General features: G+C 46.0%; 1 protein-coding gene across 3 annotated transcripts in view; it reads right to left on the bottom strand.

Annotated features, from left to right (window-relative positions):
• The window catches only part of LOC144681687 (ERC protein 2), an 864810-nt gene that overhangs the window by 650863 nt on the left and 189954 nt on the right, over nucleotides 1-23993 (bottom strand). For all 3 annotated transcript variants that reach the window (XM_078543515.1, XM_078543513.1, XM_078543512.1), the window contains one exon: nucleotides 3508-3663. In XM_078543515.1, coding sequence (XP_078399641.1) covers nucleotides 3508-3663 — 156 coding nt within the window. The remainder of the gene's footprint in view (nucleotides 1-3507; nucleotides 3664-23993) is intronic.

The raw sequence follows: 23993 nt of genomic DNA on the forward strand, positions 1-23993 counted from the left end.
GTGTATGCCTCACAGTGTACATTCCCACCTAACATTACATCATCAGCAAACTTCAATAAATTACTCTCAGTCACTTGGTCTAAATCATTAACATAGATTATAAATAGCGGAGGCCCCAGCAGTGATTCTTGCAGCACTCCATTAGTTACAGCCTGCCAACTTGAAAATGCCCCATTTATCCCTATTTTCTGCTTCCTGTCCATTAACCAATTCTCTAACCATGCTAATATATTATCCCCAACTCCACATGTCCTTATAGTTCCTCTTTCAGCTTTTCCCATGTGACATAGGGTCACCACAATGCTGGTTGATCACCTTCATACCAACCCTCTTTTTTTTTGGATTTGGCAGGTTTTTCTTTTAAAAACAGCCAGATGTCCTTCCTGCCACTAACCCCCCACCACCACCATTTATCCAGGCTGGAGACCAGCAATGATACACACAGGCTGATCTACATTAGCAGCTGGATTCTTTCATAGCCAACAAGTCCAACTCCACATGAATTTATCTTCCATATTAAACTTGTGTGGCACCTTATTGAATGCCTTTCAGAAATCCAAGTACACTACATCTATATTAAAAGCAAAATACTGCGAATGCTGGAAATTTGAAATAAAAACAGAACATGCTGTAAAAACTCAGCAGGTCTGACAGCATCTGTGGAGAGAGAAACAGAGTTAACGTTTTGAGTCCGTATGACCCTTCTTCGGAGCTCTGAAGATGGGTCATACGGACATGAAACGTTAACTCTGTTTCTCTCTCCACAGATGCTGTCAGACCTGCTGAGTTTTTCCAGCATTTTCTGTTTTTATTACACTACATCTATAGTTCTCGTCTACCAGTTACATCCTCAAAAAACTCTTAATAAATATATCAAACACTATTTCCCTTTTGTAAAACCATGTTGACTTGACTAAGTGCATTGGTAAAATTTCCTTAATAATAGATTGTAGCATTTCCCAGACAGCTGATGTCAGGCCTGTAGTTCCCTGTTTTCCCTCTCCCTCCTTTCTTGAACAGTGATGTTACATTTGTTAACTATTTAAGAATCTAGGGAATTTTGAAAATCATAAACAGAGCATCCACTACCTCTGCAGCTACCTCCTTTAGAAACCTAGGATGTAGGCCATCAGGTCCTGGGGATTTGTCAGATTTTAGTCCCTTAAGTTTCTCCAGTACTTATTCTCTGCTGATAATAATTATCTTAACTTTCTCATTTTTATTAGCCCCTAGATTACCTTATACTTCTGGATTTAACTTGTGTCTTCCACTGTGAAGGCAGACACGAGATTTATTTAATGTCTCTGCCATTTCCCCGATAATTTCTTCTGTCTCTATTTCTAAGGTACCAACATTTACTTGAGCTGCTGTCTTCCATTTTTAACGCCTGCAAAATCTCTTACAATCAGTTTTTATATTCCTGGCTAGTTTACTCTCATATTCTATTTTACTTATTTTTAATCAACGTTTTAGTCACCCCTTGTTGGTTTCTAAATCTCTTCCAATCCTCAGGCTTACTACTATTCTTTGCAACAGTAAGCCTCTTCTTTTAATCTCATACCATCTTTAACTTCCCTAGTAAACGCTGGATAGATCTTCCTTGCTGAGTTTTGTTTTTAATGTAAGATATTTTTATTAAACTTATTAAATTCTCTTTAAATATTTTCCACTGTTTATTAACTGCCATATCTTTTAGTCAATTTACTCAATGAACCTGAGGCAGCTCTCCCCTTATAATTAAACTTACCTCATTACACAATACTAGATCTAAAATAGCTTCAAACTATTTGGTTTCACTGCGAATTATCCCAGGAAACTGTCATGAATGCATTCTATGAACTCATCTTCCAAACAATCTTGATTCATATGAAGTCCTCCACAATTATTACATTGCCTTTGTTACAAGCTCTAACTGTTTCTTGCTTAATGTTCCGTCCAACAGTCTAACTACTGTTAGTGGGCCTATAAATTAATTCCACCAGCTTTTTCTGACCCTGGTTATTCCTAATCTCCACTCATCATGATTTACTTCCTATCTTCTGAGCTGAAAGTCTTTCTCACCACTGTCCATTTGAGATCCTTTACTTTCAGGGTGACTCTCCTCCTTTCCATTCTGTCTTTTCTAGATGTTGTCATTCAGGAATATTTATCTCTAAATGTTGGTCACCTCGTAACCATGTCTCTATAGTGGAAATTAGATCTAAATCATTTATCTTGTGCCATTAGTTCATCTATCTTACTGCAAATGTTTCGCACGTAATGAGATAAAGGGCCTTTAATTTTTCTTTATTACTATGCGTTACGTGGACTTCATTTGGTGCTACACTATAACCATTAAACTCTGTTCCTCCCTGTCCCACTCTGCGTGGCTTTACCCAAATCGCTATACTGCTCTATCGCCTTGACTTTTCTCTTTAGATTTCAAATTCACCCTTCACGTGACTCTTCCCACCACCACTACCCCACCCTTTTAGTTTAAAGCCCTATCCATAGCTCTAGTCATAGGACACTGATCCCAGCCTGGTTTAAGCCGAGTCCATCCCATCAGATCAGTTCCCCCTTTCCCCAGTTGTCGTCTTGTGCTCCAGAAATCGAAACCCCCTCCTTTCCCTTTCCACACTGCTCTTTGAGCCATGCTTTTAATTCTCTAACATGCTTGACCCCATCCAATTGGCACATGGCTAAGGTAACAATCCAGAAGCTATTAGCTTTGAGGTTCTGCATTTTAATTTAAACCCTAATTCTATTTAACCTAAGGGGAATGTGACTGCCTCCTGGGACAAAATGTCTGGGTAACTCTCCCCTTCCTGATACCCCATAATATCAGTAGCTCAGACACCAGCTCCACAAATCTGAGCTGAAGTTGCTCAAGCTGCAAGACACTTGGCACAAATATGGTTGACCAGGATTGCAATGCTTTCCACAAACTCTCCATATGCTGCAGTCACAGCACACCACACGCCCTGATATATCTGTCCAACCTTACTAATGCAGTAACATTTACATTAAATATAATTTTGAGCCAAAATCCTTAAACAAACTAATGAAAATGAGAGACAGGGAAAGACCATTTGTTCTAACAAGCCTGCCCCATTAGGGCTAGCCTATAAAGAATGTTATCAATACACACAGCTCTCCAAAAACAAAACAAGTGACCATTTCCGGAAGTCATAAATAAACTGGTAATATTTTATTAAATTATTTAAATTATCTACAGTTCGGGGGGCATTCTTGGATAATTACTTGTACGTATATGAAGAGACACTTATTGACACTGGTGGGGGGGTTATTTTAGGGTGAGGAGTTTTACATTTGTTATGTTTCACTTTGTGGATAAATCTAAAACCGAGTAAAGGGTGACTTCTCGTCTCCTCCTTCACCACCTGGCTGTAGAAAGTTTAACAGCACACAATCATTAGTGCATGAAACAGCGAAAGCAAGAAGCCTCAACAGGACACCTATGTGATTACTTACGAATCTTACACCTAACTAAAAACAAAATGTCACCTTATTTTTCATGAACTTTGAATGACTCTTGTAAACTTCCATCTGCTTAAGCTCTTCTTCCCGGTCCTCATTGCTCAGAGCTCCATTAGTCTTCAGCATTTGAATTTCATCCTCTAAATCCCTAATATTTCTCTCCAGTGAGGCAATCTTGGTATCCTAATACAGAAAACAAAATTACAATTTTAAGCTATTACCGTTATTGTTATATACCACAAAACAGAAAAAAATGTGCAATAATTCTAACAGCCATTGAAGTTAAAACAGCAAAACACCATTTGCAACACAACATCTGTAGCAAACATATCTACAAAAACAAGGACAGCAGGTCATTGAGGTTTGGGTCACAGTGGTCTCCAGGAACTTATTTGATTATCAGTGGCAATCGGACAGGAAATTTCCCAGAGCTTCTTTCGTAAATTGACCCATGATTTCTCCATACTTTGGCCTTGACCAAGTGGTCATATGGAGAGGAACGGAGGTGATGGTGTGCAGAAGCTACACTAAGCCAAGATGGGACAGGCTCAAAGGACAAGCTAATCAAAAAACAGAATACTGCGGATGCTGGAAATCTGAAATAAAAACAGAAAATGCTAGGAATACTCAGCAGGCTATGGCAGCATTTGTGGAAAGAAACAGAGTTAACGTTTCAGGTCTGTGACCTTTCATCAAACTGGGGAAACTAATATTCATTATAAGCCCATTAACTCCCACAGTTGCCTCCATTGCACTTCCATGCAACTCACACCCTGTAAAGATTCCATTCCATTCCCAATTCCTCCATTTTCATTGCACCTGTTTTGACTGCCCTTTTAACTCCTTCCACAAAAGCACTTCTGGGATGCCTTCCTTCTTGCTCAACCAATAATTTCCCCCCACCCACTGTGGTTGACAGAGACATCAACCGTGTCTGCTACATTTCCTGCAATTCTGCTCTCAACCCCTTCCCCTCCCTCCACAACCACGATAGGGTTCCCTTTGTCCTCACCTTCCATCCTACCAGCTTCCATAGTCAACAGATTATTTGTCGCCATTTCCGCCACCTCCAGCATGATGCCACCACCAAATATATCTTCCCCTCCCCTCCCCTTTCAGGCATTCCGAAGAGACTGTTCCCTCTGTGACACCTTGGTCCACTCCTCAATCACCCCCAACACTCTATCCTCTTCCCATGGCATCCTTTCATGCAAACGTAGATGTAATAAATGAACCCCTGGCCATTTAACCTCCTACATCTAAGGCCCCAATCACTCCTTCCGGGCAAAGTGGTGATTTTAAGCGTACTTCTTTCAATCTAGCATACTGAATTCACTGCTCAAAAGTGGTCTCCTCTACAATGTGGAGACCAAACGTAGATTGGGTGACCACTTTGCAGAACACCTCAGTTCAGTCCGCAACTATGACCCCAAGCTTCTGGTAGCCTGTACTTTTTAATTCTCCACCTTCTTCTCATTGAATATCTCTGTCCTTGGCCTGCTGCACTGTTGCAATGAAGCTCAACATAAGCTCGAGGAAAATCACCTCATCTTTCAAATGGCACTTTGCAGCCTTCCAGGCTTAACACTGAATTCAACAATTTCGGGTCATAATCTCGGTACCTATTTTGATTCCTTTTCTTTGCATGTGTCAGTTTTCTTCTTAATTTTTGTTTGTAGTCAGCAGCACACCTGCTCTAGGCACATCTTTTGTTTCTTTCCTTGCCCCATCACCATTCCCTTTGGACCTGGAAGACTAACTCTTCTGTCATTCAATCTGTCCTGTCTTCTACCCTATCACAGACCTTCCTTTTCTCCTTGTCCCACCCAAACCTTGCTCAAAACCTATTACTCATCTAACTTTTCCCAGTTCTGATGAAAGGGTCACAGACCTTAAACGTTTTAAAAACAAAAAAATGAGGATACTGGAAATCCAAAACAAAAACAGAAGTACCTGGAAAAACTCAGCAGGTCTGGCAGCATCGGCGGAGAAGAACAAAGTTGACATTTCGAGCCCTCATGGGTCATGAGGACTCGAAACGTCAACTTTGTTCTTCTCCGCCGATGCTGCCAGACCTGCTGAGTTTTTCCAGGTATTTCTGTTTTTGTTTTGACCTTAAACATTAACTGTTTCTCTGCACAAATGCCAATATAAAATGCTGGAAATCCTCAGGTTCTGTGTTTATTTCAAAGGACAAGCTGGTGTATGCTACAGTTCCTCAATACTCATTAATCTTGTTTGGAGAAAGATGCACAACAGTCTGGTTCCCAGGTTCCTCCATGAAACCACACTCATACCCAGTTAGAAGGAAGAACAAATTTAAAATGCCCCACTTTACACTTCATTCACCAAAGTGAGGCACTTCAGTTACACAGCTAGATACATGAATCAGAGGTGGCTTAATTATGTACCCAGGTTTGATGTGGAAACAAGGCCATGATTGTTGACTGGCGTGAGAGAAACTCAGACATGAGAGAAAATCAGATGTAAGGTTGAACTGGACTGCAGTCCAACTTCAGGCAACTGAAGACAGGCTAAGGCTCAAAGTTCAACGGTAACCTTGAGGACAGCATTTGGCAGGGAGGCCACAAGAAAGCGTAGTAAGCAATGCATTGTATGAGTCTCCATGTTTTCTTTGCTGTTTCTCCAGTAAGTCTCGGCCCAAGGCTCTTCCTTCAATAGAACTTTATAGACAGTAATCGTTAGGGGAAAAACCTTCTAAAACATCAGATGCTTTTTTTTTTAAAATGGTGTTGAATTCCAAAACATTTAGACAATTCAATGCATCTGTCAATTTATACCAACATAAATGAAAGACTTAAATTCAATCCAAAGATTTTGAAATATTCAACTTTAAAAATGCAACTAGTAGTTAAATTTTTAAGTCCTTATGCACGTTATTTTTCATAATCAATAACCCAGCACAGTACATTTTGCAGTCAATTGACACGTGAATCCACACTGCTCACACAAGATGACACACTCCAATTTGGCTTCCTCAATTAAAGGTATAAATTGGACAAACCCAGTCTGAAAACGGAGCAGAGATCTGAATCTCAATCCATTTTTTTGTAACACATGCATTTTTGGCAATGAATGGAGGTAAAAGTTTCACAGCAAAGCTTAAATTAAAGTATATTGACACAATCTAGTTTGTGATTTTCTGGCACTTATGCAGCCATTTACACTGAGTGACATACCTGCTCATATTACACAGGCATCTAGGATTACTGAAAAATGACCACCATACTCGTGTTTGTTTAAAAGGCATAATATGAAGATTCTGTGAACAGTTTTTAGGATATGTCTACCATCTTATTTTCACAGTCACTTTAAGCTCTAAAAGCCTTGGTGTCAACTGTTGTCCTACAACAGTTCCACTGGCATCAAAGGGGAATTCCTTTTGGTAAATCCATTATGAACAAACCTTTTGGTTGAAGGAAGGGAGCAGAGATGTACCAAGTTGGTAAGACTGCACCAGGGGTGACCTGTGCCACTTGACACTCATACCTGCACTTACACAAAAGGATGCGCATTCCCTCACTTTATTAGAGGTTAATGGGTGGCACAGTGGTTAGTGCTGCTGCCTCACAGCTCCGAGGACCTGGGTTCGATTCCGACCTCGGGTGTGTCTTTGTGTGTGGAGTTTGCACATCCTCCCAGTGCCTGCATGGGTTTCTGCCGGGTGCTCCGGTTTCCTCCCCCCATCCAAAGACGGGCTGGTTAGGCAGACTGGCTACAGTTAAATTGCCCCTGTGTGGTGTGTGTGTGTGGAGGGTATGTGTGCGCACACGCACTGTGATGGACTGCTGCATCCCGCCTAGCCCTTATTGCCTGTTGGGATAGGCTCCGACTCCCCACGACCCTGAATTGGATAAAGCGGTTCTGGAAAAGTGAGCAAGTCAATTTGAGGTTAGCGCATGCAAATTACCAAATGTTTTGTATTTGCAGTGAGTGAGGAATGGGTTGTTTTTTGGAAGCCCCCAAAGGGGAGCGGTAGCATGGCTGTTTTGCCACTGGTTTAGTATTCAAAAGACCCAGGGTAATGCTCTGGGGAACTGGATTTGAATCCCAGTTCGAAGGTGAAATTTAAATACAATAAAGATCTGGTGATGACATTGCCAATGTTCATAAAAACCGATCTGGTTCACTAATGCCCCTTTTGGGAAGGAAATCTGCCGTCTTTAGCTGGTCTGGCCTACATGTGACTCCAGACCTACTCTTTATTAGACCAACACATCTTTTCACTTTCCTTTCAGCCTTCACAAAGGCTATTAATACATCACAATGTTTTTTTTAAGCCTTTCCAAAGTTTGTGGGGGAGATGGTGGCATCCTGGTAAAGTCACTAGACTAGTAATCCAGAGGACCAGACTAAAGTTCTGGGGGCAAGGGTTCAAATCCCATCACGGCAGCTGGTGGAATTACATCAGTGACGGTGACCATGAAACCATTGTTGATTGTCGTAAAAATCCATCTGGTTCACTAAAGTCCTTTAGGGGAGGAAATCTGCCAATCTTATCTGGTCTGGCCTACATGTGACTCCAGACCCACACAATGTGATTGACTCTTAACTGTCTTCTGAAATGGCCTAGCAAGCCACTCAGTTCAAGGGCAATTAGGGCTGGGCAACAAATGCAGGCCTTGTCAGCAATGCCCACATCCCATGAAAGAATTTTAAAAATCCCATTAAATTTCACTGAAATTTTCCATCATTGGGCTACCATCTTTCACGAGGTCAAAGCAGTGCATAGAGCTAATTAATTATGTTAATTAGTTTACGACTGAAAAGTGTGTGACATCAGCATATTAGAATACATTTTGCACTCATTTCTAGTTGTAAGTAAACCATACCTATGCCTGAAAACCTAAGGTCATGTATTGATGTTAACCAGTTTTCAAGGACCAACTCAAAATTAAGACATGCTCGAATCCCAAGGGATGGCAGATTACTATACTCAGTGACCTGAAGTTAAAATTGTGTGCATTACACAAATCAGAAACTCACTGATGTTCTTTGACGCTTAAAAAAAGTTCAACCTATACATAATTCAAAGATCTTCCAAGTATGTGTCACCAATGCTGACCACCGAAAATCAGATAGGTCACGGATTTTGATGCTTGTAGCAGGAAAGACAGCACGCCCCCAATGCTAGCTGATGGGGTGGTAAGTGGCCGATTGGACTTGTCCTCTTTTCTGTGGACAAAGCATATCTGAGGCGGTGTCCATGTTGTTGGGCAGATGCCAGTGTAGTAGCTGTACTGGAATAGCTCAGCTAATGGTGCGGCTAGTTCAGGAGCACAAACCTTCGGTACTTTTGCTGGGATGTTGTCAGGGCCCATAGCCCTTGCAGTATCTAGCGCCTTCAGCCGATTCTTCAGATTACGTGGAGTTAAGTGAATTGCTGAAGACTGGCGTCAGTGGTGCTGCGGACCTGCGCAGGAGGCCAAGATGGATCATCCATGCGGCACTCGTGGCTGAAGACGGTTGCAAAGGACAAGGGCAGCAGACACATGGGGCAGAATATTACACTCGGTGTGTGGGCGTGCACCCGACACGCCCGGGCATAAAATGACCCGCAGTGACGTCGGGTGAGTGTCCCGACATTATCGCGCAGTCTCGCGATATTTCATTCAGCGGGCACTCACCACAGTCAGTTGCGCGCCCATTGACAATTGAAAGGCCTATTAAGGCCATTCAGAAGCTAATTAAATTCAAATTTACGCTGCCCGTCCAACCTAACGGTTGGTGAGCAGGCGAAAAGGCCAAGTGGCCTTTACATTTTTTTTAAAAAGCCTCATCCACGGGGGTGATGAGGTTCCCTAAAGCAAATAAACATCAAATAAAAATGTTATTTTTGAATTAAAACATGTCCCAGCTCATGTGACAGAGTCACACGAGGGGACGTGTTTTATGACAATTTTATTTTCTTTATTTTACTTTTTTAAAACAGCGCCTCATTTCCAAGGCAGCTCTGTGCCTCACGGAGATTGAAGTGCTTTCTCAGGCATGTGCGAAGTTCACACTCAGCCCGCTCGCCCTCTTCCCCCCCTGCCCGCACAGGCAGCTCTGTGCCTCGGGGAGATTGAAGTGCTTTCTCAGGCATGTGCGAAGTTCACACTCGGCCCACTCGCCCTCCTCCCCCCCGCCCGCACAGGCAGCGCTGCCGCTCGCCATCCACGCTGCGTGGGCCTTAATTGGCCCACCCGCATAAAATCGTGGTGCGGAGCTGATCGCAGGTGACAGCCGGCTTCCCAGCCGCCCCCGCCGAGCACCCCAGCCAAGAGCAAACTCCTGCCCATGGGAACACCACCACCACCGGGAAGTTCCCCTCCAAGCCACTCACCAGCCTGACTTAGAAATATATCACCGTTCTTTCACTGTCGCTGAGTCAAAATCCTGGAACTCCCTCCCTAACAGCACTGTGGGTGTACCCACCTCACAGGAACTGCAGCAGTTCCAAAAGGCAGCTCACCACCTCCTTCTCGCGGGCAATTCTGGACAGGCAATAAATGCTGGCCTAGCCAGTGACTCCCACATCCTGTAAATGAATTTTAAAAATGCTTCAGCTTTGCCTTTTGCACTGACATGCTCGGCTTCCCCAGCATTGGGGATGGGGATATTGGTGGAGCCTCCTCCAGTGAGTTGTTTCATTGTCCACCACCGTTCATGACCGGATGTGGCAGATTGCAGATCTTAGATCTGATCTGTTGGTTGTGGGTTCGCTTAGCTCTGTCTATCACATGCTGCTTCCACTGTTTGGCAGCAAAGTAGTGCTATGGTGTAGCTTCACCAGATTGCCACCTTATTTTTTGGTGTGCCTGGTGCTGCTCCTGGCATGCCCTCCTGCACACTTTGTTGAACCAGGGTTGATCCCTTGGCTTGATGCTAATAGCAGAGTGAGGAATATGTAACATGAGGTTACAGATTGTGGTTGAACACAAAACTGCTGCTGATGACCTGCAGTGCCTTATGGATGCCAGTTTTGAGCTGGTAAATCTGTTCTGAATCTATCCATTCAGCACGGTGGTAGTGCCACACAACACAATGGAGGATCTGCTCAGTGCGAAGAATGGGCTTTTATCTCCACAAAGACTGTGATAGTCACTCCTACCTATATCAAGGACAGTTGTATCTGCAACATTGGCAAGTGCCAGGGCTAGTAGGGTTCCCTCGCCAGCTGTCCCAGGCCCATTCTGGCAGTTATGTCCTTCAGGATTCAGCCTGCTCAGTCAGTAGTGGTGCTACCAAACCACGCCTGGTCATCAACATTGTAGTCCCCAACCAGAGCACATTCTGTGCCCTTGCATTCTTAGTGCTTCCTCTAACTGGTGTTCAACATGGAGGAGAACTGATTCATCAGCTGAGAGAGGGTGATAGGTGCTGGGAAGTGTTGGGATTAGTTTGGTAGGTCTCAAGTTATTTGTAGACTTAAGTTCAACAATAAGTGTTTATTAACTACTAAAGGTACAGTAAAGGTCTAAGCTCGGAGCTGTCTCCATTGTTACTTCTACACATGGCTCCGTCCAGCCCGACTCTGACTCCTAGGTGCAGGTCATTTGTTCTTATATCACTGCGTAGGCTGTACTCAGTCCCATGTTAACCCCTTTTATGGGCCACACCCTTACACTACACCTCCCCAAGTCTTGATCCAATGTATTTACAAGTTATCCCAGTTTACCCCATGTATTTACATCATGACACTACCCGGTCTCCCTCCCTCAAGTCTGAGTTCATAGGTTAAGGGAGTCTGAAGGCCTTATAACCCTTCCACATCTTGTCCTCACTACTGTTGGAGGAGTTGGAGGATCTGTCGCGCCGGGTAAAATTTGTTGAATAGGTGGTTCTTCCGGCATCTGGGGATCTTCCTCAATTTCTCTTTTTCCTTTCTTTGGCACTGAATCGCTCTTTGCCGATTTCCCAATTGTAATGAGATGGGGGTTGGTTTATCCCACACTTTACGGGGCGGATGACTTCTGGGCTTGTTTCGAAAGTGTTTTTTTCTCCTCTTCCTTCGTGCATCTCGCCCGTGATGCACACTGGGATGCAAGATGGCTCTTCCTGTTGTGAGGGTGTGACCTGGCAGTAAGTTCACCTTTGCATTTGGCTGTGTGGTGTGCTGTCATCAATGGATGGTTGCTATTCAGATCCCGCGCTGTTTGTGGCATTATCAGGCTGACTGGGATTCCTCAGCGGCCTCGGGGTTTATCTCTCCAACTGCCGGAGGTTGAGGCTCTTCTCATTACTGGTTCCTCTCTCGACTGTCATCTACTCGAGGTGTCATGGTAACTATCTGAGTGGTTGGCTGGTCTGACCAATGAGGGGCTGCTGGCACCTGTAACGATAGTGGACAAGCTTGCTCTGCAAAGAGAGAAGACAATTTGGAGCTGGAGTCCCAGTCAAGAGAATCTTTCTTGTTGGGGCTCTCAAGAACTTGCAGTTCTACATAATTTACAACAGAGGTTGTCTTGACATCTTCTGCAGTTTTGAGGGCTGCACAGATTCCTCTGCTCAAGAGAGAAAAAGACTGGTTACGATGACATGCATGAGCTCGAGGATTTGTTTGCCACCGTACCGCAATGGTTCCAGAATCACGCCCATGACTGGAAGTCAGGTTCCTCCAGGCCCAGAAAGCAGTGTGTCTGCTGTCCATAGCCAGAGGTCTCCCAGCCACAGTTCTTTGTCCAACTGGGCACGGGAGCCAGTGTTGCGGTCTTATTTAAAGTTTGTGAGATGGCCATTAATACAGGTGTGAGCATTCCAGAAGGAAAATCCAGGATCGTTGACCTCACCAAAGAAGCATGGTTGTGTGTGTCCTCTCAGTGTGCTGTCTCGACCTTGTTAATCCTCTTGAGATCTTCTGTGCATTTTGGTGGTTTGACTTTGCACAGCTTCCCGAAGTATCCTATTCAGTTACATTGAAAACACTGGCCTGAAATTGCTGGACATTGATCATGCCTGTGGGGACACTTTGCTCCACAGCACTGGCATGGTCACTCTACCAGTCAGTTAGGGCATTGCTTCCCTTGGCCCGGAGTGTCCCTGTTCCAGTGCTGTTTAACTATCTGGACAATGGGGTTTACTTTGTACCACGGTTTGCTTTCTCCCCTTAATATGGATCTGTGCTGCAAATGGATTTCTGCTTGCCTGACAATCTGGGTGGCTCTCTCAAAGGTTAGGTCTTCCTTCGCTTGAAGCATGTCTCAGTGTGTTGTCTGCCACTCCTACTGCTATTCTGCCCTTGATTAACTCAGATTTCAGATCACCATAATCACAGCCTTCAACCATTCTGTACAGCTCATTAATGAAGGAGTCAGCAGGTTCTCCTGGCTGCTGGACAAATTTATTAAATTTAGCCTTTTCAAGGATTTTGTTACTCTTGAGGTTAATTCAGCATAGAATGATTTTAAAACTTCATTACATTTTGCAGACGATTCGTTGATTCCTTGTCTGGCTATTATATCATCGGCTATCAAGCCTACCGAATAAAGCAGTGTGTTAACTTGTTCAGCATATGTCTTTTTATCCAGGCCTGAAGCAATTATGTATCTAAGGAATCTCCTTTCCCAAAGTCCCTAATTTGTAATTGATATGGGCGTTGGATAAGTCCAAATTGATCACCAAGAATGGATTTCAATCCATGGTTAAAATATTTAAATTGCAGGTTCAGCTTTAAGAAGTTGCCAAAAATTCAGGAGCCACCATATGCTTCTTCAAAAAGGGTTTTCCCATGATTGCCAGTTATGGCAGGCTCCTGCAGTAATGACATTCGTGATCTCAGCATTTAAATTTTTTCAACAATGGCTGCCTGGATTGACTGATTAGAGTGATCCCCGCATTAGCGCAAGGTTCTCAGGTCTTGGAAGCATCAAATCCGAGCCTTTGCTGGGTTTTCAAAGCTGCCTATTTAGTCACGATTAATTTTTAATTAATTATTTTTTTCTTTCGAAGCGAGCTCGGCTGCTATGCGTTTAGGCACCGACTCGGGAATCAGTTTTCTCGGACTGCAATTTAAATGTCAATTTCACTATTGTAGTTACTTTTTTCCGGACTTGTGTTGTCCAGGGATTTTACATTTTTAGCTCACCCCTGCTAGGTCTCCTGACTCTGCACACTCTGGGTATTGATGCTGGACGTGTATGGGATTCAATGGAGTGTCCTGCTGTAATGAGGAATTTAATTTCCGCCTTCAGCTTCCAGGCCTTTCTTTGGAGCTTTTCTTTCGCAATTTCCTTCTGCGCTTTCGGTTCTTGAACTCTTCTTCAGGTCAGAGCACTTCTTCAATTTTTCCTTCAGTTTTCCAGGATTTTAATTTTCTTCTGTAGTCTCTGCGAAGCTTCGAGTTGTTCCATTCATTGCCACCATGTTGTAAGGTTATGGGTGTAGTTTGGTAGGTCTTAAGGTATTCATAGTCTTAGGTAGTTCAACAATAAGTATTTATTAACTACTAGAAACTACATACACGGGTACAGTAAAGGTCCAAACTAGGAGTTGTCTCCACGATTGCTTCTACACACTGCTCGATCCAACACCACACCGACTCCAAGGTGCGGGTCATGTTTGCCAGGCTGCAATGGCACTACAGGTAGCGAGTGGACAAATCAATGCTCCTCTGTCATTTCAAGAGAAGAGAAGCCATAACACCAACGAAAGAACTAAGACAGGCAGAGGGCCCCCCAAACCTCCTCAATTTGACGAGGTACAAGATGGATGCCTTGGAGCTGGAGTGCCGCAACCCACCTCGGTCAGTTGTGAGGAGGCAGGGGTCTCTGACGAAGGTAAGAGTGCAGTGCGCAGAGGTGCACATCGGAACGTGCAAACATTCTTGTGTAATCTCATCATTAATGGGAGCCTCAAACCTAGAGTCCACATTAATCACTGAAAGACAATGGCATCATGATGCGGATCGCCATTGTCTCACCAGGGCGCTGGCATGCACAGAGACAGTGTGATGACTTTAACTAATGACATGTCATTGTTCTCCCCTAGAATGCCAGCTCACCCACAAATGCAGGAGCCCAAAGAACCACCCTTGGCACCAGGGGACCACTGGGCTTTAGATGCACCTGCGTCACACCCGCTCTCTGAACCAGGCACCAGTGCAGATACCAGCACCTTGGTGGGCATTAGATTATCGGCTAGAATGTCAGTGCAAAGCGGTGGCAGAGAGTGCCCAGGGCACCAACGGTCAGAGGACTACTGGAAACCGGGACAATGCCGATTCAAAGGCAGATGATGAGTCTCTGGAGTCATCCATTAGGCGGTAGATGGTGGATGTCCACTGGGATGTGCGGGAGAATCTGGCACAGATCCATGAGGGTATGCATGTCATGGTCTCTGTTGTGGAGAGGTCCATGCGGAGCATGAGCACTGTGTTGATCCTCATAAGCGAGCCCTCTGCCTCCTCCATTGAGAGAGTGGCAACTCTTATGGAGATGCAACTCCAAGGACAGAATCAGGGGTTCCTGGGGATGCGCTCAGACCAGCAAGCCCTCACACAGGCAATGAGCTGAGGAGGTCAGTGCCTCTGTGGAAGATGAATGAGACGCCCAGCATCCAGGCTAGCTGCCCGTCCATCAATGGCGAGCAGGAAGGTCCAAAGCGACCTCACGTTGGCACATGAGCTGCTTGTCGTCTCTGTGGACTCCTCTCATGGCACTCCGGATGACAGCAGCAGCTCCCCCGCCCCTCTGCCAGTGACTGTGGCATCTGATGAGGCTGCGATGACTGGGGAGATGCCAGTTATGGCACTGGCCACTCCTTCCCAGGCAGGACCAGCACAGGTTCCACTGGCCAGAGGACGACCGCCATGGTCATCAAGGCCAACAGGGCAGCACAGTCAGCAGCCTGTCTCCAATGCGGGCGGGCAACAAGACGCATCATTCACAAACCTAAGTTTAAGGCACCATGAGCCCCTGGCTAGAGCCAGATTGTGGAGAGCGCAGCATGCAACCACTATCAGTGACACCTGCTCTTAAGAGTATTGTAGTGCCCCCCCCCCCCCCCCCCTCTGAACAGTTCAGGCATCGGAAGTGCATCTTTAGAGGACCTATGGTCCTCTCTATCACCACCCTTGTGGAGGCATGGCTATTATAATGCTGATCTGCCTCTGTTCATGGGTGGCAGAGAAGCATCATGAGCCACCTTTTGAACAAATAGCCCTTGTCACCCAGCAGCCATCCATCCAGTCGGGCTGGAGCACTGAAGAGCCTCAGCATCTGGGAACATCTCAGGATGTAAGCGTCATGGGAGCTGCCAGAGTACCTTGCACAGACTTTCAGAATCTGCATCTTGTGGTCACAAATTATCTGGACGTTCATTGACTGGAAGACCTTCCTGCTGATAAAGGCACCCGGCTGATACACTGGCACCTCGATGGCTACATGTGTGCAGTCGGTTGCACCCTGGATGCAGGGGAACCCAACAATCGCTGCAAAACCTCTGGCTTGCTCAGCCTCATCCATATGGAAATAAATAAATGTCATTACCCATCTGAACAGAGCATCAGTTACCAGCTTGATGCAATTGTGGACAGCTGTTTGGGACACTCCACAAAGATCCCTCCACTGACCCCTGGAAAGAGCCAGAGTCATAGAAGTTGTGACCTTCAGAGCCATTGGCATGGGATATCCACCTACACAATTGGAGGTGATCTCAGGCCCAATCATCTGACCAATGGAGAGCACAGTCTCCCTGGAAAGGCAGAGCCTCCTTTGGCATTACACCTCGGACATATTGAGTTAGCTACATCACTGCCTGTAAACCTTGGCAGCAGGATAGTGGCATCTTCTGCAGCCCCTTCTGCCTTGGACTACCTGCTGGCTCTGTGCCGCTTGTGCCTGCGCCTCTCCTCCCACAGGTTGCTCCCCTGGTAGCTGCATAGGGACACCTGGCCTCCTCTCCTTTCTGCCTCTCTCTTCCTTCTCAGAGGAGGTGCCACCAGCGAAGACCACAATCCCCATTCCCAGGGTGAGGGAAGGCTGTCTGGTACCTGGAAGGGTCCACATGATCAAAATACTCCGAGGACTTTGGAGATGCCAATGAGCCCTCAAATGAAGCCTAGAAATGCTAAGATTGAAGCCCAGACCAGAGATGAAACTGTCAAGTTCAAATAAGCAACTAAATCTCCTAAACTCCTCGCTGCTCTAAATGGCAATGCTGCAGATCTTTTTTATCCCGCCCTTGGACGAGCTTTCATTAAAAGCAGCCTGCCCGTTTTGCCCGTGCGACAAGCGCAAAACCGCATGGGCAACATAAAATCAGGATCAATTGCCTTTTTAATGGCCTTAAGTGGCTCTTGAATTACTGGCGGGCACGGCTCCGACACCCGCACGTGCCTGCCTACCTGAAGACTGCTCGCATGCGGGATGACTTCGGGACGCTCGCCCGGTGTCAGCTTTTGCGCTATTTCACGTCCGCTCAGGTCAGGTGAACGCCCACCCAGCTTTCATTTTTAAATTGCATTTGATTAATTCATTCATTTAAATTCCACCAGCTGCTGGGGTGGGATTTGAGCCCATGCCCCCACAGCATTAGCCTGGGCCTCTGGATTAACAGTCCAGTGACATTACCATTGCACTACCATCTCCCCGTAGGCTCTGTATTTTACCAAGTTGCTTTTAATTGCACGCGTGGCCAGCTACAAATTCAAAAGCAAACTTGATTTCAAAGCAGAAAAACATGGTCCCACATTATTGCTGAACAGATTTTAACAGCGATGTGAAAAATGATTGCCCAATAGCGTACAATTTAACATATAAAAACTGGACAGGGGAACTGCTCAATCGAGAGTTTGTGCGAATTCACTTTTGGGCCTTTAAATATGCATGGTTGCATAAAAGAACAGAAGATATTTGACAGAGCTCGCACAGTAGAGGAAAGTCTGTAGGCAATTCTTTCCTGAAAACTGATAGGCCTTGTTGCCATGGTGGCTGGCTTCAGATAAGCATATGCTATCAATATTGCTGAGCCTAAGACCATGACAACGCATTAGCTGGTTAACCCTTATATTTCTAGTTTATAGGATATTCTATAATTCTCAATTACAACAGATTTAAATTAAGCAAATAAAGTATTGCAGTTTAAAGAATGCAATACTTATACAGCCCCACAACTGACTTATTTTAACAAATAATAAAATTGCATTGCCATGACAAAGTCCTGGCATATCGTGATTGTGTGCGCTTGATTTTTATTCCCAGCTGGAGCACAACAAAACAAACCTGTGCTCATACAGGAGCGGCAGGAGGCAGGTTCAGCCTACTTCAATGGTCAGGCCTCGTCAACAGTACTGTTTGCTGACATTGATCAAAAGGGCTAAGAAGTCAGCGGAAAGTGGTTGCCAAGCGACTAAAATTGGACAGCCTGAAGGTGCTGCTGAAGACCCATGGGAATGATTCCAGGCACAAGTTAAGTGTTACAAAAGGGGAATCCTTGCTAACTGAGGGATAGCCAAAAGGATTCCTGTAGAACCAGGGGCCTGTCGGCAAAGCCATCATTGCTCACCCACTCAAACCTTAGGTTAAAATAACAGATCGAATATCATCGGACCACTATCTGCATATTTAAAGTAGAGCCCAATGGCTTCAGGAGGTATCTTTCCCACCTCTAATCTAAATTTGCAGTCTGCCAGATTGAGGGAGTAAGTCTACTTTAGCTGCCCATCTCACCTGTTTACCACCACACAGGGAGCCCTGTATGTTTATCTGTGCAACCAGAATGATTGCTACAGAACATGGGAATGCCAAATATTAACATTCAATAATGATGCAGAATTACATATGGCCATGTCACTTTTCCATCAACAAGCTGCACAGTTCCATGACAAGATTTCAATGGAATTTGCATATGGTCATAATTATTGTATCCAGCAGGTCAAAAAGCTAACTTGGTTAAGTAGACCATATCCCAGTTCAAGCATGTTCTGGATTCTTAATTTTTAAGTATTAAAATTATTTTCTTCTGAGATTTTACTGTAGCTTTCGTGTACCTGGGGAAATTTTCCCTTTAAAATGTGTTCAATAACACTTACTACATTCATTGAAAGTAATTCTCCCACATAGATCAGGAGGTCCAAAGTTGCACTCCGGATCTGTGCCTAAGTTTTCTAGTTTTGACCAAGATAGTAGTTGAGGGGTTGCACTTGATCTTAGTGCCATTGATCCAGGGGTGAGGAAATGGGGCAGGATTGCTGCTTCTGATTGTTATCCAGAAATCACTGGTGGCAGCATACATGTGTGAAATGTGAAGGAAGTATCAGATACAGCCATTACGACCCTGTGGCAGAATTACAGGTTCCTACAGGAGGAATAGTCACTTAGATAATGTACCAGGAGGAGACTGGTGTCCAGGGAATAGTACCCCAGGAAACTTAATGTCTCAGAGTGAGAAGAGAAAGAGAAAGAATTACTTCTCGATTTAGAAAAGATAATTAACTTTATTTCCCCCTTATCACTGAACCACATACAGCTTCTTGAAGAACGCTGGCACAAGTTCTATTCCTAGGTGTCTACAAATGGCTTAAGCAGCCTGGGGCAATTTAATCCAAGTATCATCCGGGCTCTGTACCTTCCCCAGAGCTAGAGCAGAAATCGGGAACTGCTGGCAGCAACTAATCACATGATCCTAAAAGCACTGTTTGTATTCTTTGAACCTAATAAAGTCCAGCAACATCTAACAGATCATGTCACATGCTAATGCAGCTGCACATCTGGGACCAGCATTTTCTTCATATAATTGTATAACAAAGCTGGAGAGAGAGCGCGGCTGCCTTGGATAAAAATCAATTAAAAATCAGTTATGATCGAACATTATACAAGGGTTTGTTCTAGTTGGAAGCAACAATCTTTAAATCAGTCCGTGGGAATTACCTCTGTATAAATTACGTACTGTACTTTGAAGTGAGATTTGGGAATTTTTTAAAACTGAAGTTATTTTAATTCCTTTGTAATTAAGGAAAATCACAAGTATACAAGAGATTATTAAGCATGTGCAAAGCCTACTGACTTCAAAATAATTGTGATTTAACCATTAGAGAGGTGCATGTTACATACATTGCACACAAACATCAAAATCTGCCACCTGAAAATGCAAGTCTTTTTGTTCTCTCCCGAAGAGCAAGACCGCAGCATTCCCTAATTCAGTGGGGCACGGCGATTCTTCTTCCCACTTTCATTGTATGGGTGTCGGGTAAGGTCAGCATTTATTGCCACCAGAGTTGCATCATTTCTGAGGCAATTAAATCAAAATTGTGTAGGACTCTGTGCAAACTCTGGCTGGAGGCATTCCTTGGATGTCAAATGACATTCTGACCACATGACATCTGAATATGTGATGTCCAATCACAGGGATTCTACAAATGTTCCTGTATTTACCTTCCAAAGGTTAGGTCTCCTGTAGCTGAGTGTTTTTTTTTGTGAGTGGTTTCGTGCAACAAGTTCCCAGAACTGTGGGGTTAGCCCTGAGGGAGGCGGGGCCACAATTCACAGGGGGGTGGAAACTAGAAGTGGGAGGAACGAGTGGTAACTCACTGAAATTCCACTCAGTGGTGGCAACTGGGAACCTCAGCCAGAGTTGCCCTGTACTTGAACTGACCAGAACCAAACTGGGAGACTGCACAAAGAGCAACAGGCTAAGTGCTTGGGATGGTTCTCACCGGACGCATCGACTTAAACTCAGTTCAGCACCAGCATTTTTAAACTAAAGTACTCACTAAGCCCAGATCCAAGAAAGGAGGATTGGCATAAAATTATGGAAAGTACAGCACAGGATGAGGCCATTCGGCCCCAAGTACAGGCAGCTCTCAAGTAACCCCATTTCCCTATCTCACCCCCACCAGTTTCTTTATATTCCTCTTGCTCAAATATCTATCCCATTACCTTTCAATGGAGTTTTATTTCTTCCTATCGATAGCCATATGTGGTGAAGGATCCTATAGTTTAAAAGCCCTCAGTTCAAGAGCCATCTTCCTCCTTTACTCGATTTCTTCCAGTAATAATCATTAGCCTCCGTTCCCTAGGTCTCAATTCGCCCATTAATAGAAAAAAAATCTCATTATTTACCCACAGTTAAGTCCTCAAGGTTTGACTCGCCTCTTTACCAGCTACTCCTCTCTCAGTGCCATTCCCACTCACCACGTTGTTGCTGCTCCCAGTTTTGCAGAACAAGCCAGTCCGCATAACCATCTGCTGACGATTTTCCACCCCTAGGCCCATTGCCACACTCCACCCCTCAAGTCCCAATTCATTGACAGTGTTCCCCCTCCTTTTCTCAATCCTTATTCCCTCTCTCCTCATCTCTCATTCACAGATGCCCCATTTCTACTCTTTCTTGCTCCATGTCCGTATTCCGTAGTCCCCATCTCTCCCACAGAGCCCCCAAGTCCTAAATTCTCCTCCAGTCCCATCTCTCCTCCACAGCACCCAGAGTACCCGTCTCTCCTCCAGAGCCCCCGCCGGACACCCCTCGTCCCCATCTCTTCCCCCAGAGACCCCCCAGTTCCCCATCTCTCCCCCAGAGCTCATCCCCAGTCCCCCCCCATCTCTCCTCCATTGCCCCTCATCCCCCATCTCTCCTCCAGAACCCCCAGTCCCCCCCATCTCTCCTCCAGAGCCCCCCCAGCAGCTGTCTCTCCCCCCCAGACACCCCTCATCCCCATCTCTTCCCCCAGAGACCCCCCAGTTCCCCATCTCTCCCCCAGAGCTCATCCCCAGTCCCCCCATCTCTCCTCCATTGCCCCTCGTCCCCCATCTCTCCTCCAGATCCCCAGTCCCCCCCCATCTCTCCTCCAGAGCCCCCAGTTCCCCCATCTCTCCTCCAGAGCCCCCCAGCACCTGTCTCTCCCTCCCAGACACCCCTCATCCCCATCTCTTCCCCCAAAGACCCCCCCAGTTCCCCATCTCTCCTCCATTGCCGAATCCCCCATCTCTCCTCCATTGCCGAGCCCCCAGTTCCCCCCATCTCTCCTCCAGAGCCCCCAGTTCCCCCCATCTCTCCTCCAGAGCCCCCAGTTCCCCCCATCTCTCCTCCAGAGCCCCCAGTTCCCCCCATCTCTCCTCCAGAGTTCCCAGTTCCCCCCCATCTCTCCTCCAGAACTCCTGGTCCCCCCATCTCTCCTCCAGAGCACCCCCACACCCCTAGTCCCCCAACTCTCCTCCAATTATCCCCAACATGCCCAAATTCTAGACTCTTCAGCTGCCCTGCCTCAACAATTCCCAGCACACCAGCCAGTCACAGCTCCCTGTATTGATATCAGCTGATGCTGCTGAGCCAGAGGCTACTCTGAACAGCAGCTGGTAATGTCATGGTGCACTGAGGATGCATTGTAGCAGGAACTTTAATGAGCTGGTCTTTTGAGCTGCTGGAGGCAATGCTTAAGGGGAGGAATCTCCAATTCTGAGAATCTCCCACCTAAACCTGGATGGGTTTGGGAACTCTAGATTGCAATTACATACAGGAGAGTTTCATGGTAATTTTTGTTTTAATTGATACTAGCTTTATCTCAAATTTTCTAACTGCCAGGGTGAGATTTAAGCTCACATTCCCTGTATTATTAGTCCCGGCTTCCGGATTACTCATCCGGTCAGACCCATCACACTGCAGTGCCACAAAAACAAAACACTGAATGCCAGAAATCTAAAATAAAAGCAGAAAATGCTGGAAAAACGCAGCAGGTCTGACAGCATCTGTGGAGAGAGAAACAGAATGAATGGCCAGGATTCTCCGTGTCCTCCGGCTTCAGGCATGTTGGGTGGCGTGAGCAGACAATATGGCGCTACGGGTTTCACCACGGCGTTAAACCAGCTTGTGATCGTCCGCTCAGCCCGTTTCCCACTATCGGACGTCAGGAACCTCACTGTAATACATCTGCATATCACTATTAAGCCTACCTGCTGGAATTGTCCACTCCCCGCTGGATTGTCAACCCACATGGGGCGGGAAAGCACGCCAGCGTGTTTCACAACAGCATATGAAAGGTGTGCACTTGGCGGGCTGCACTTTGAGAGGAACTCGAAGGTGAGTACTCAGTAACATTGTGCAGCGCTCACCAGGGTCGCCTGTTGGACTTCAAGCTTGAGGCGCTTGAGGAGGGGGGCAAGGGCAGCCCTACCGTTAAATGTAGCACACAAGCATTCGGGGTGGGTGGGTGGGGGGGGGTTGGGCGAGAGAGACAGCCACGCTTTAGGGGCACATTAAGTAAAGTGGCCATTCCTCTGCAACTGAGACAGTTCAGGCGCAGCCACTGATATGATTGGAGTCAGGCTTCTGGGTTATCTGCTCACTCAAGCAATGCAGAGGCATCAAAGTACCACCAAGTGCTCCAGAGCTTTTCCCCACCCCTAGCACAGACTGCAAAGTAATGAGCATTTTAGTGGACTGCAGAACAGTTGGATGACTGGACACGTTGTACAATCTCCTTGCAAAAGCTGGCCATGGAGCAGTCACTGGTGGAGACGCTCACAGCCCCTTGCAATGTCATCATTCAGATTTGGACCAGTCTCCCTCTTGATTCAAGCTAACAGTGCAGCCTTGCAGTCTGGGTTAGGAGAATGCCTGCACCTGAGCTGAGAGCACAACATGCAGTCCAGTGAGTAAAGCTGCCGCCAATCAGTCGGGTGCAGTGGGGCGGGGGTGGGTGGGGGTTTCGGGCAGCCATGCAACGCACTAAACTCTGGCCATCCAAGTGGTGGCCGGCACTCTCCGGGTTGCATTAAGGGGCCTTCACACTTAACCAGGACAGGTTCTTAGTACACCCATGCTAACTAACATTTCATCCTGCAGGAGTACATCATCAGGATCATGGATCATGGTGAACTGTGTGCCTCGTGGCATACAGAGATATGAGACAATGGAGGAGGCAGCAACTTAGGCACCTGGCTGCGCTTAGCGAGGAGTAGCACCCTCAAGAGGAGAGGCAGCTAGGGCTCCCGCACATGCCGTAGAGCCACAGCAAGCCATCACTGGTCGGCGCTTAGCGACACCCAGGGTCTATAGACGCCACCTTTAATTCCTGCAGATGACCAAGAACCAGCATCACCGAAGATTGCACATGTCTAGGGAACTGGTCAGTCTCATCTGCCACCTGCTTCAGGATTTGGCACCACGGGGGCATGGAGGGCATCCACTGCCAGTGAAAGTGACAGTGGCGCTCAATTTCTACACCAGTGGCTCCTTTCAGGGCTCCATAGGTGACCTCTGTAGGGTATCACAAGCCTCCACCCACAAATGCATCCATGAGGTCACGGATGCTATCTTCATGGAGGCATACAACTTTGCGCATTTCACCCGGGATCAAGACAGCCAGGATGCAAGAACAATTGGATTTGCCCAGATCTCGGGTTTCCCATAGGTGCAGGGTACCATCGACAGAAATCGCGTGGCGCTCAGTCTCCATCACAACATGCGGTCAACTAAATCAACCACAAGGGATTCCACTCGCTGAATATGCAGCTGGTGTGCGACCACCAGATACGCTCCTGCAGGTCTGCGAAGTTTCCAGGGAGTGTGCACAACTC

The sequence above is a fragment of the Cetorhinus maximus genome, chromosome 6 (assembly GCF_964194155.1).
Source record: "Cetorhinus maximus chromosome 6, sCetMax3.hap1.1, whole genome shotgun sequence".
Classification (NCBI taxonomy): domain Eukaryota; kingdom Metazoa; phylum Chordata; class Chondrichthyes; order Lamniformes; family Cetorhinidae; genus Cetorhinus; species Cetorhinus maximus.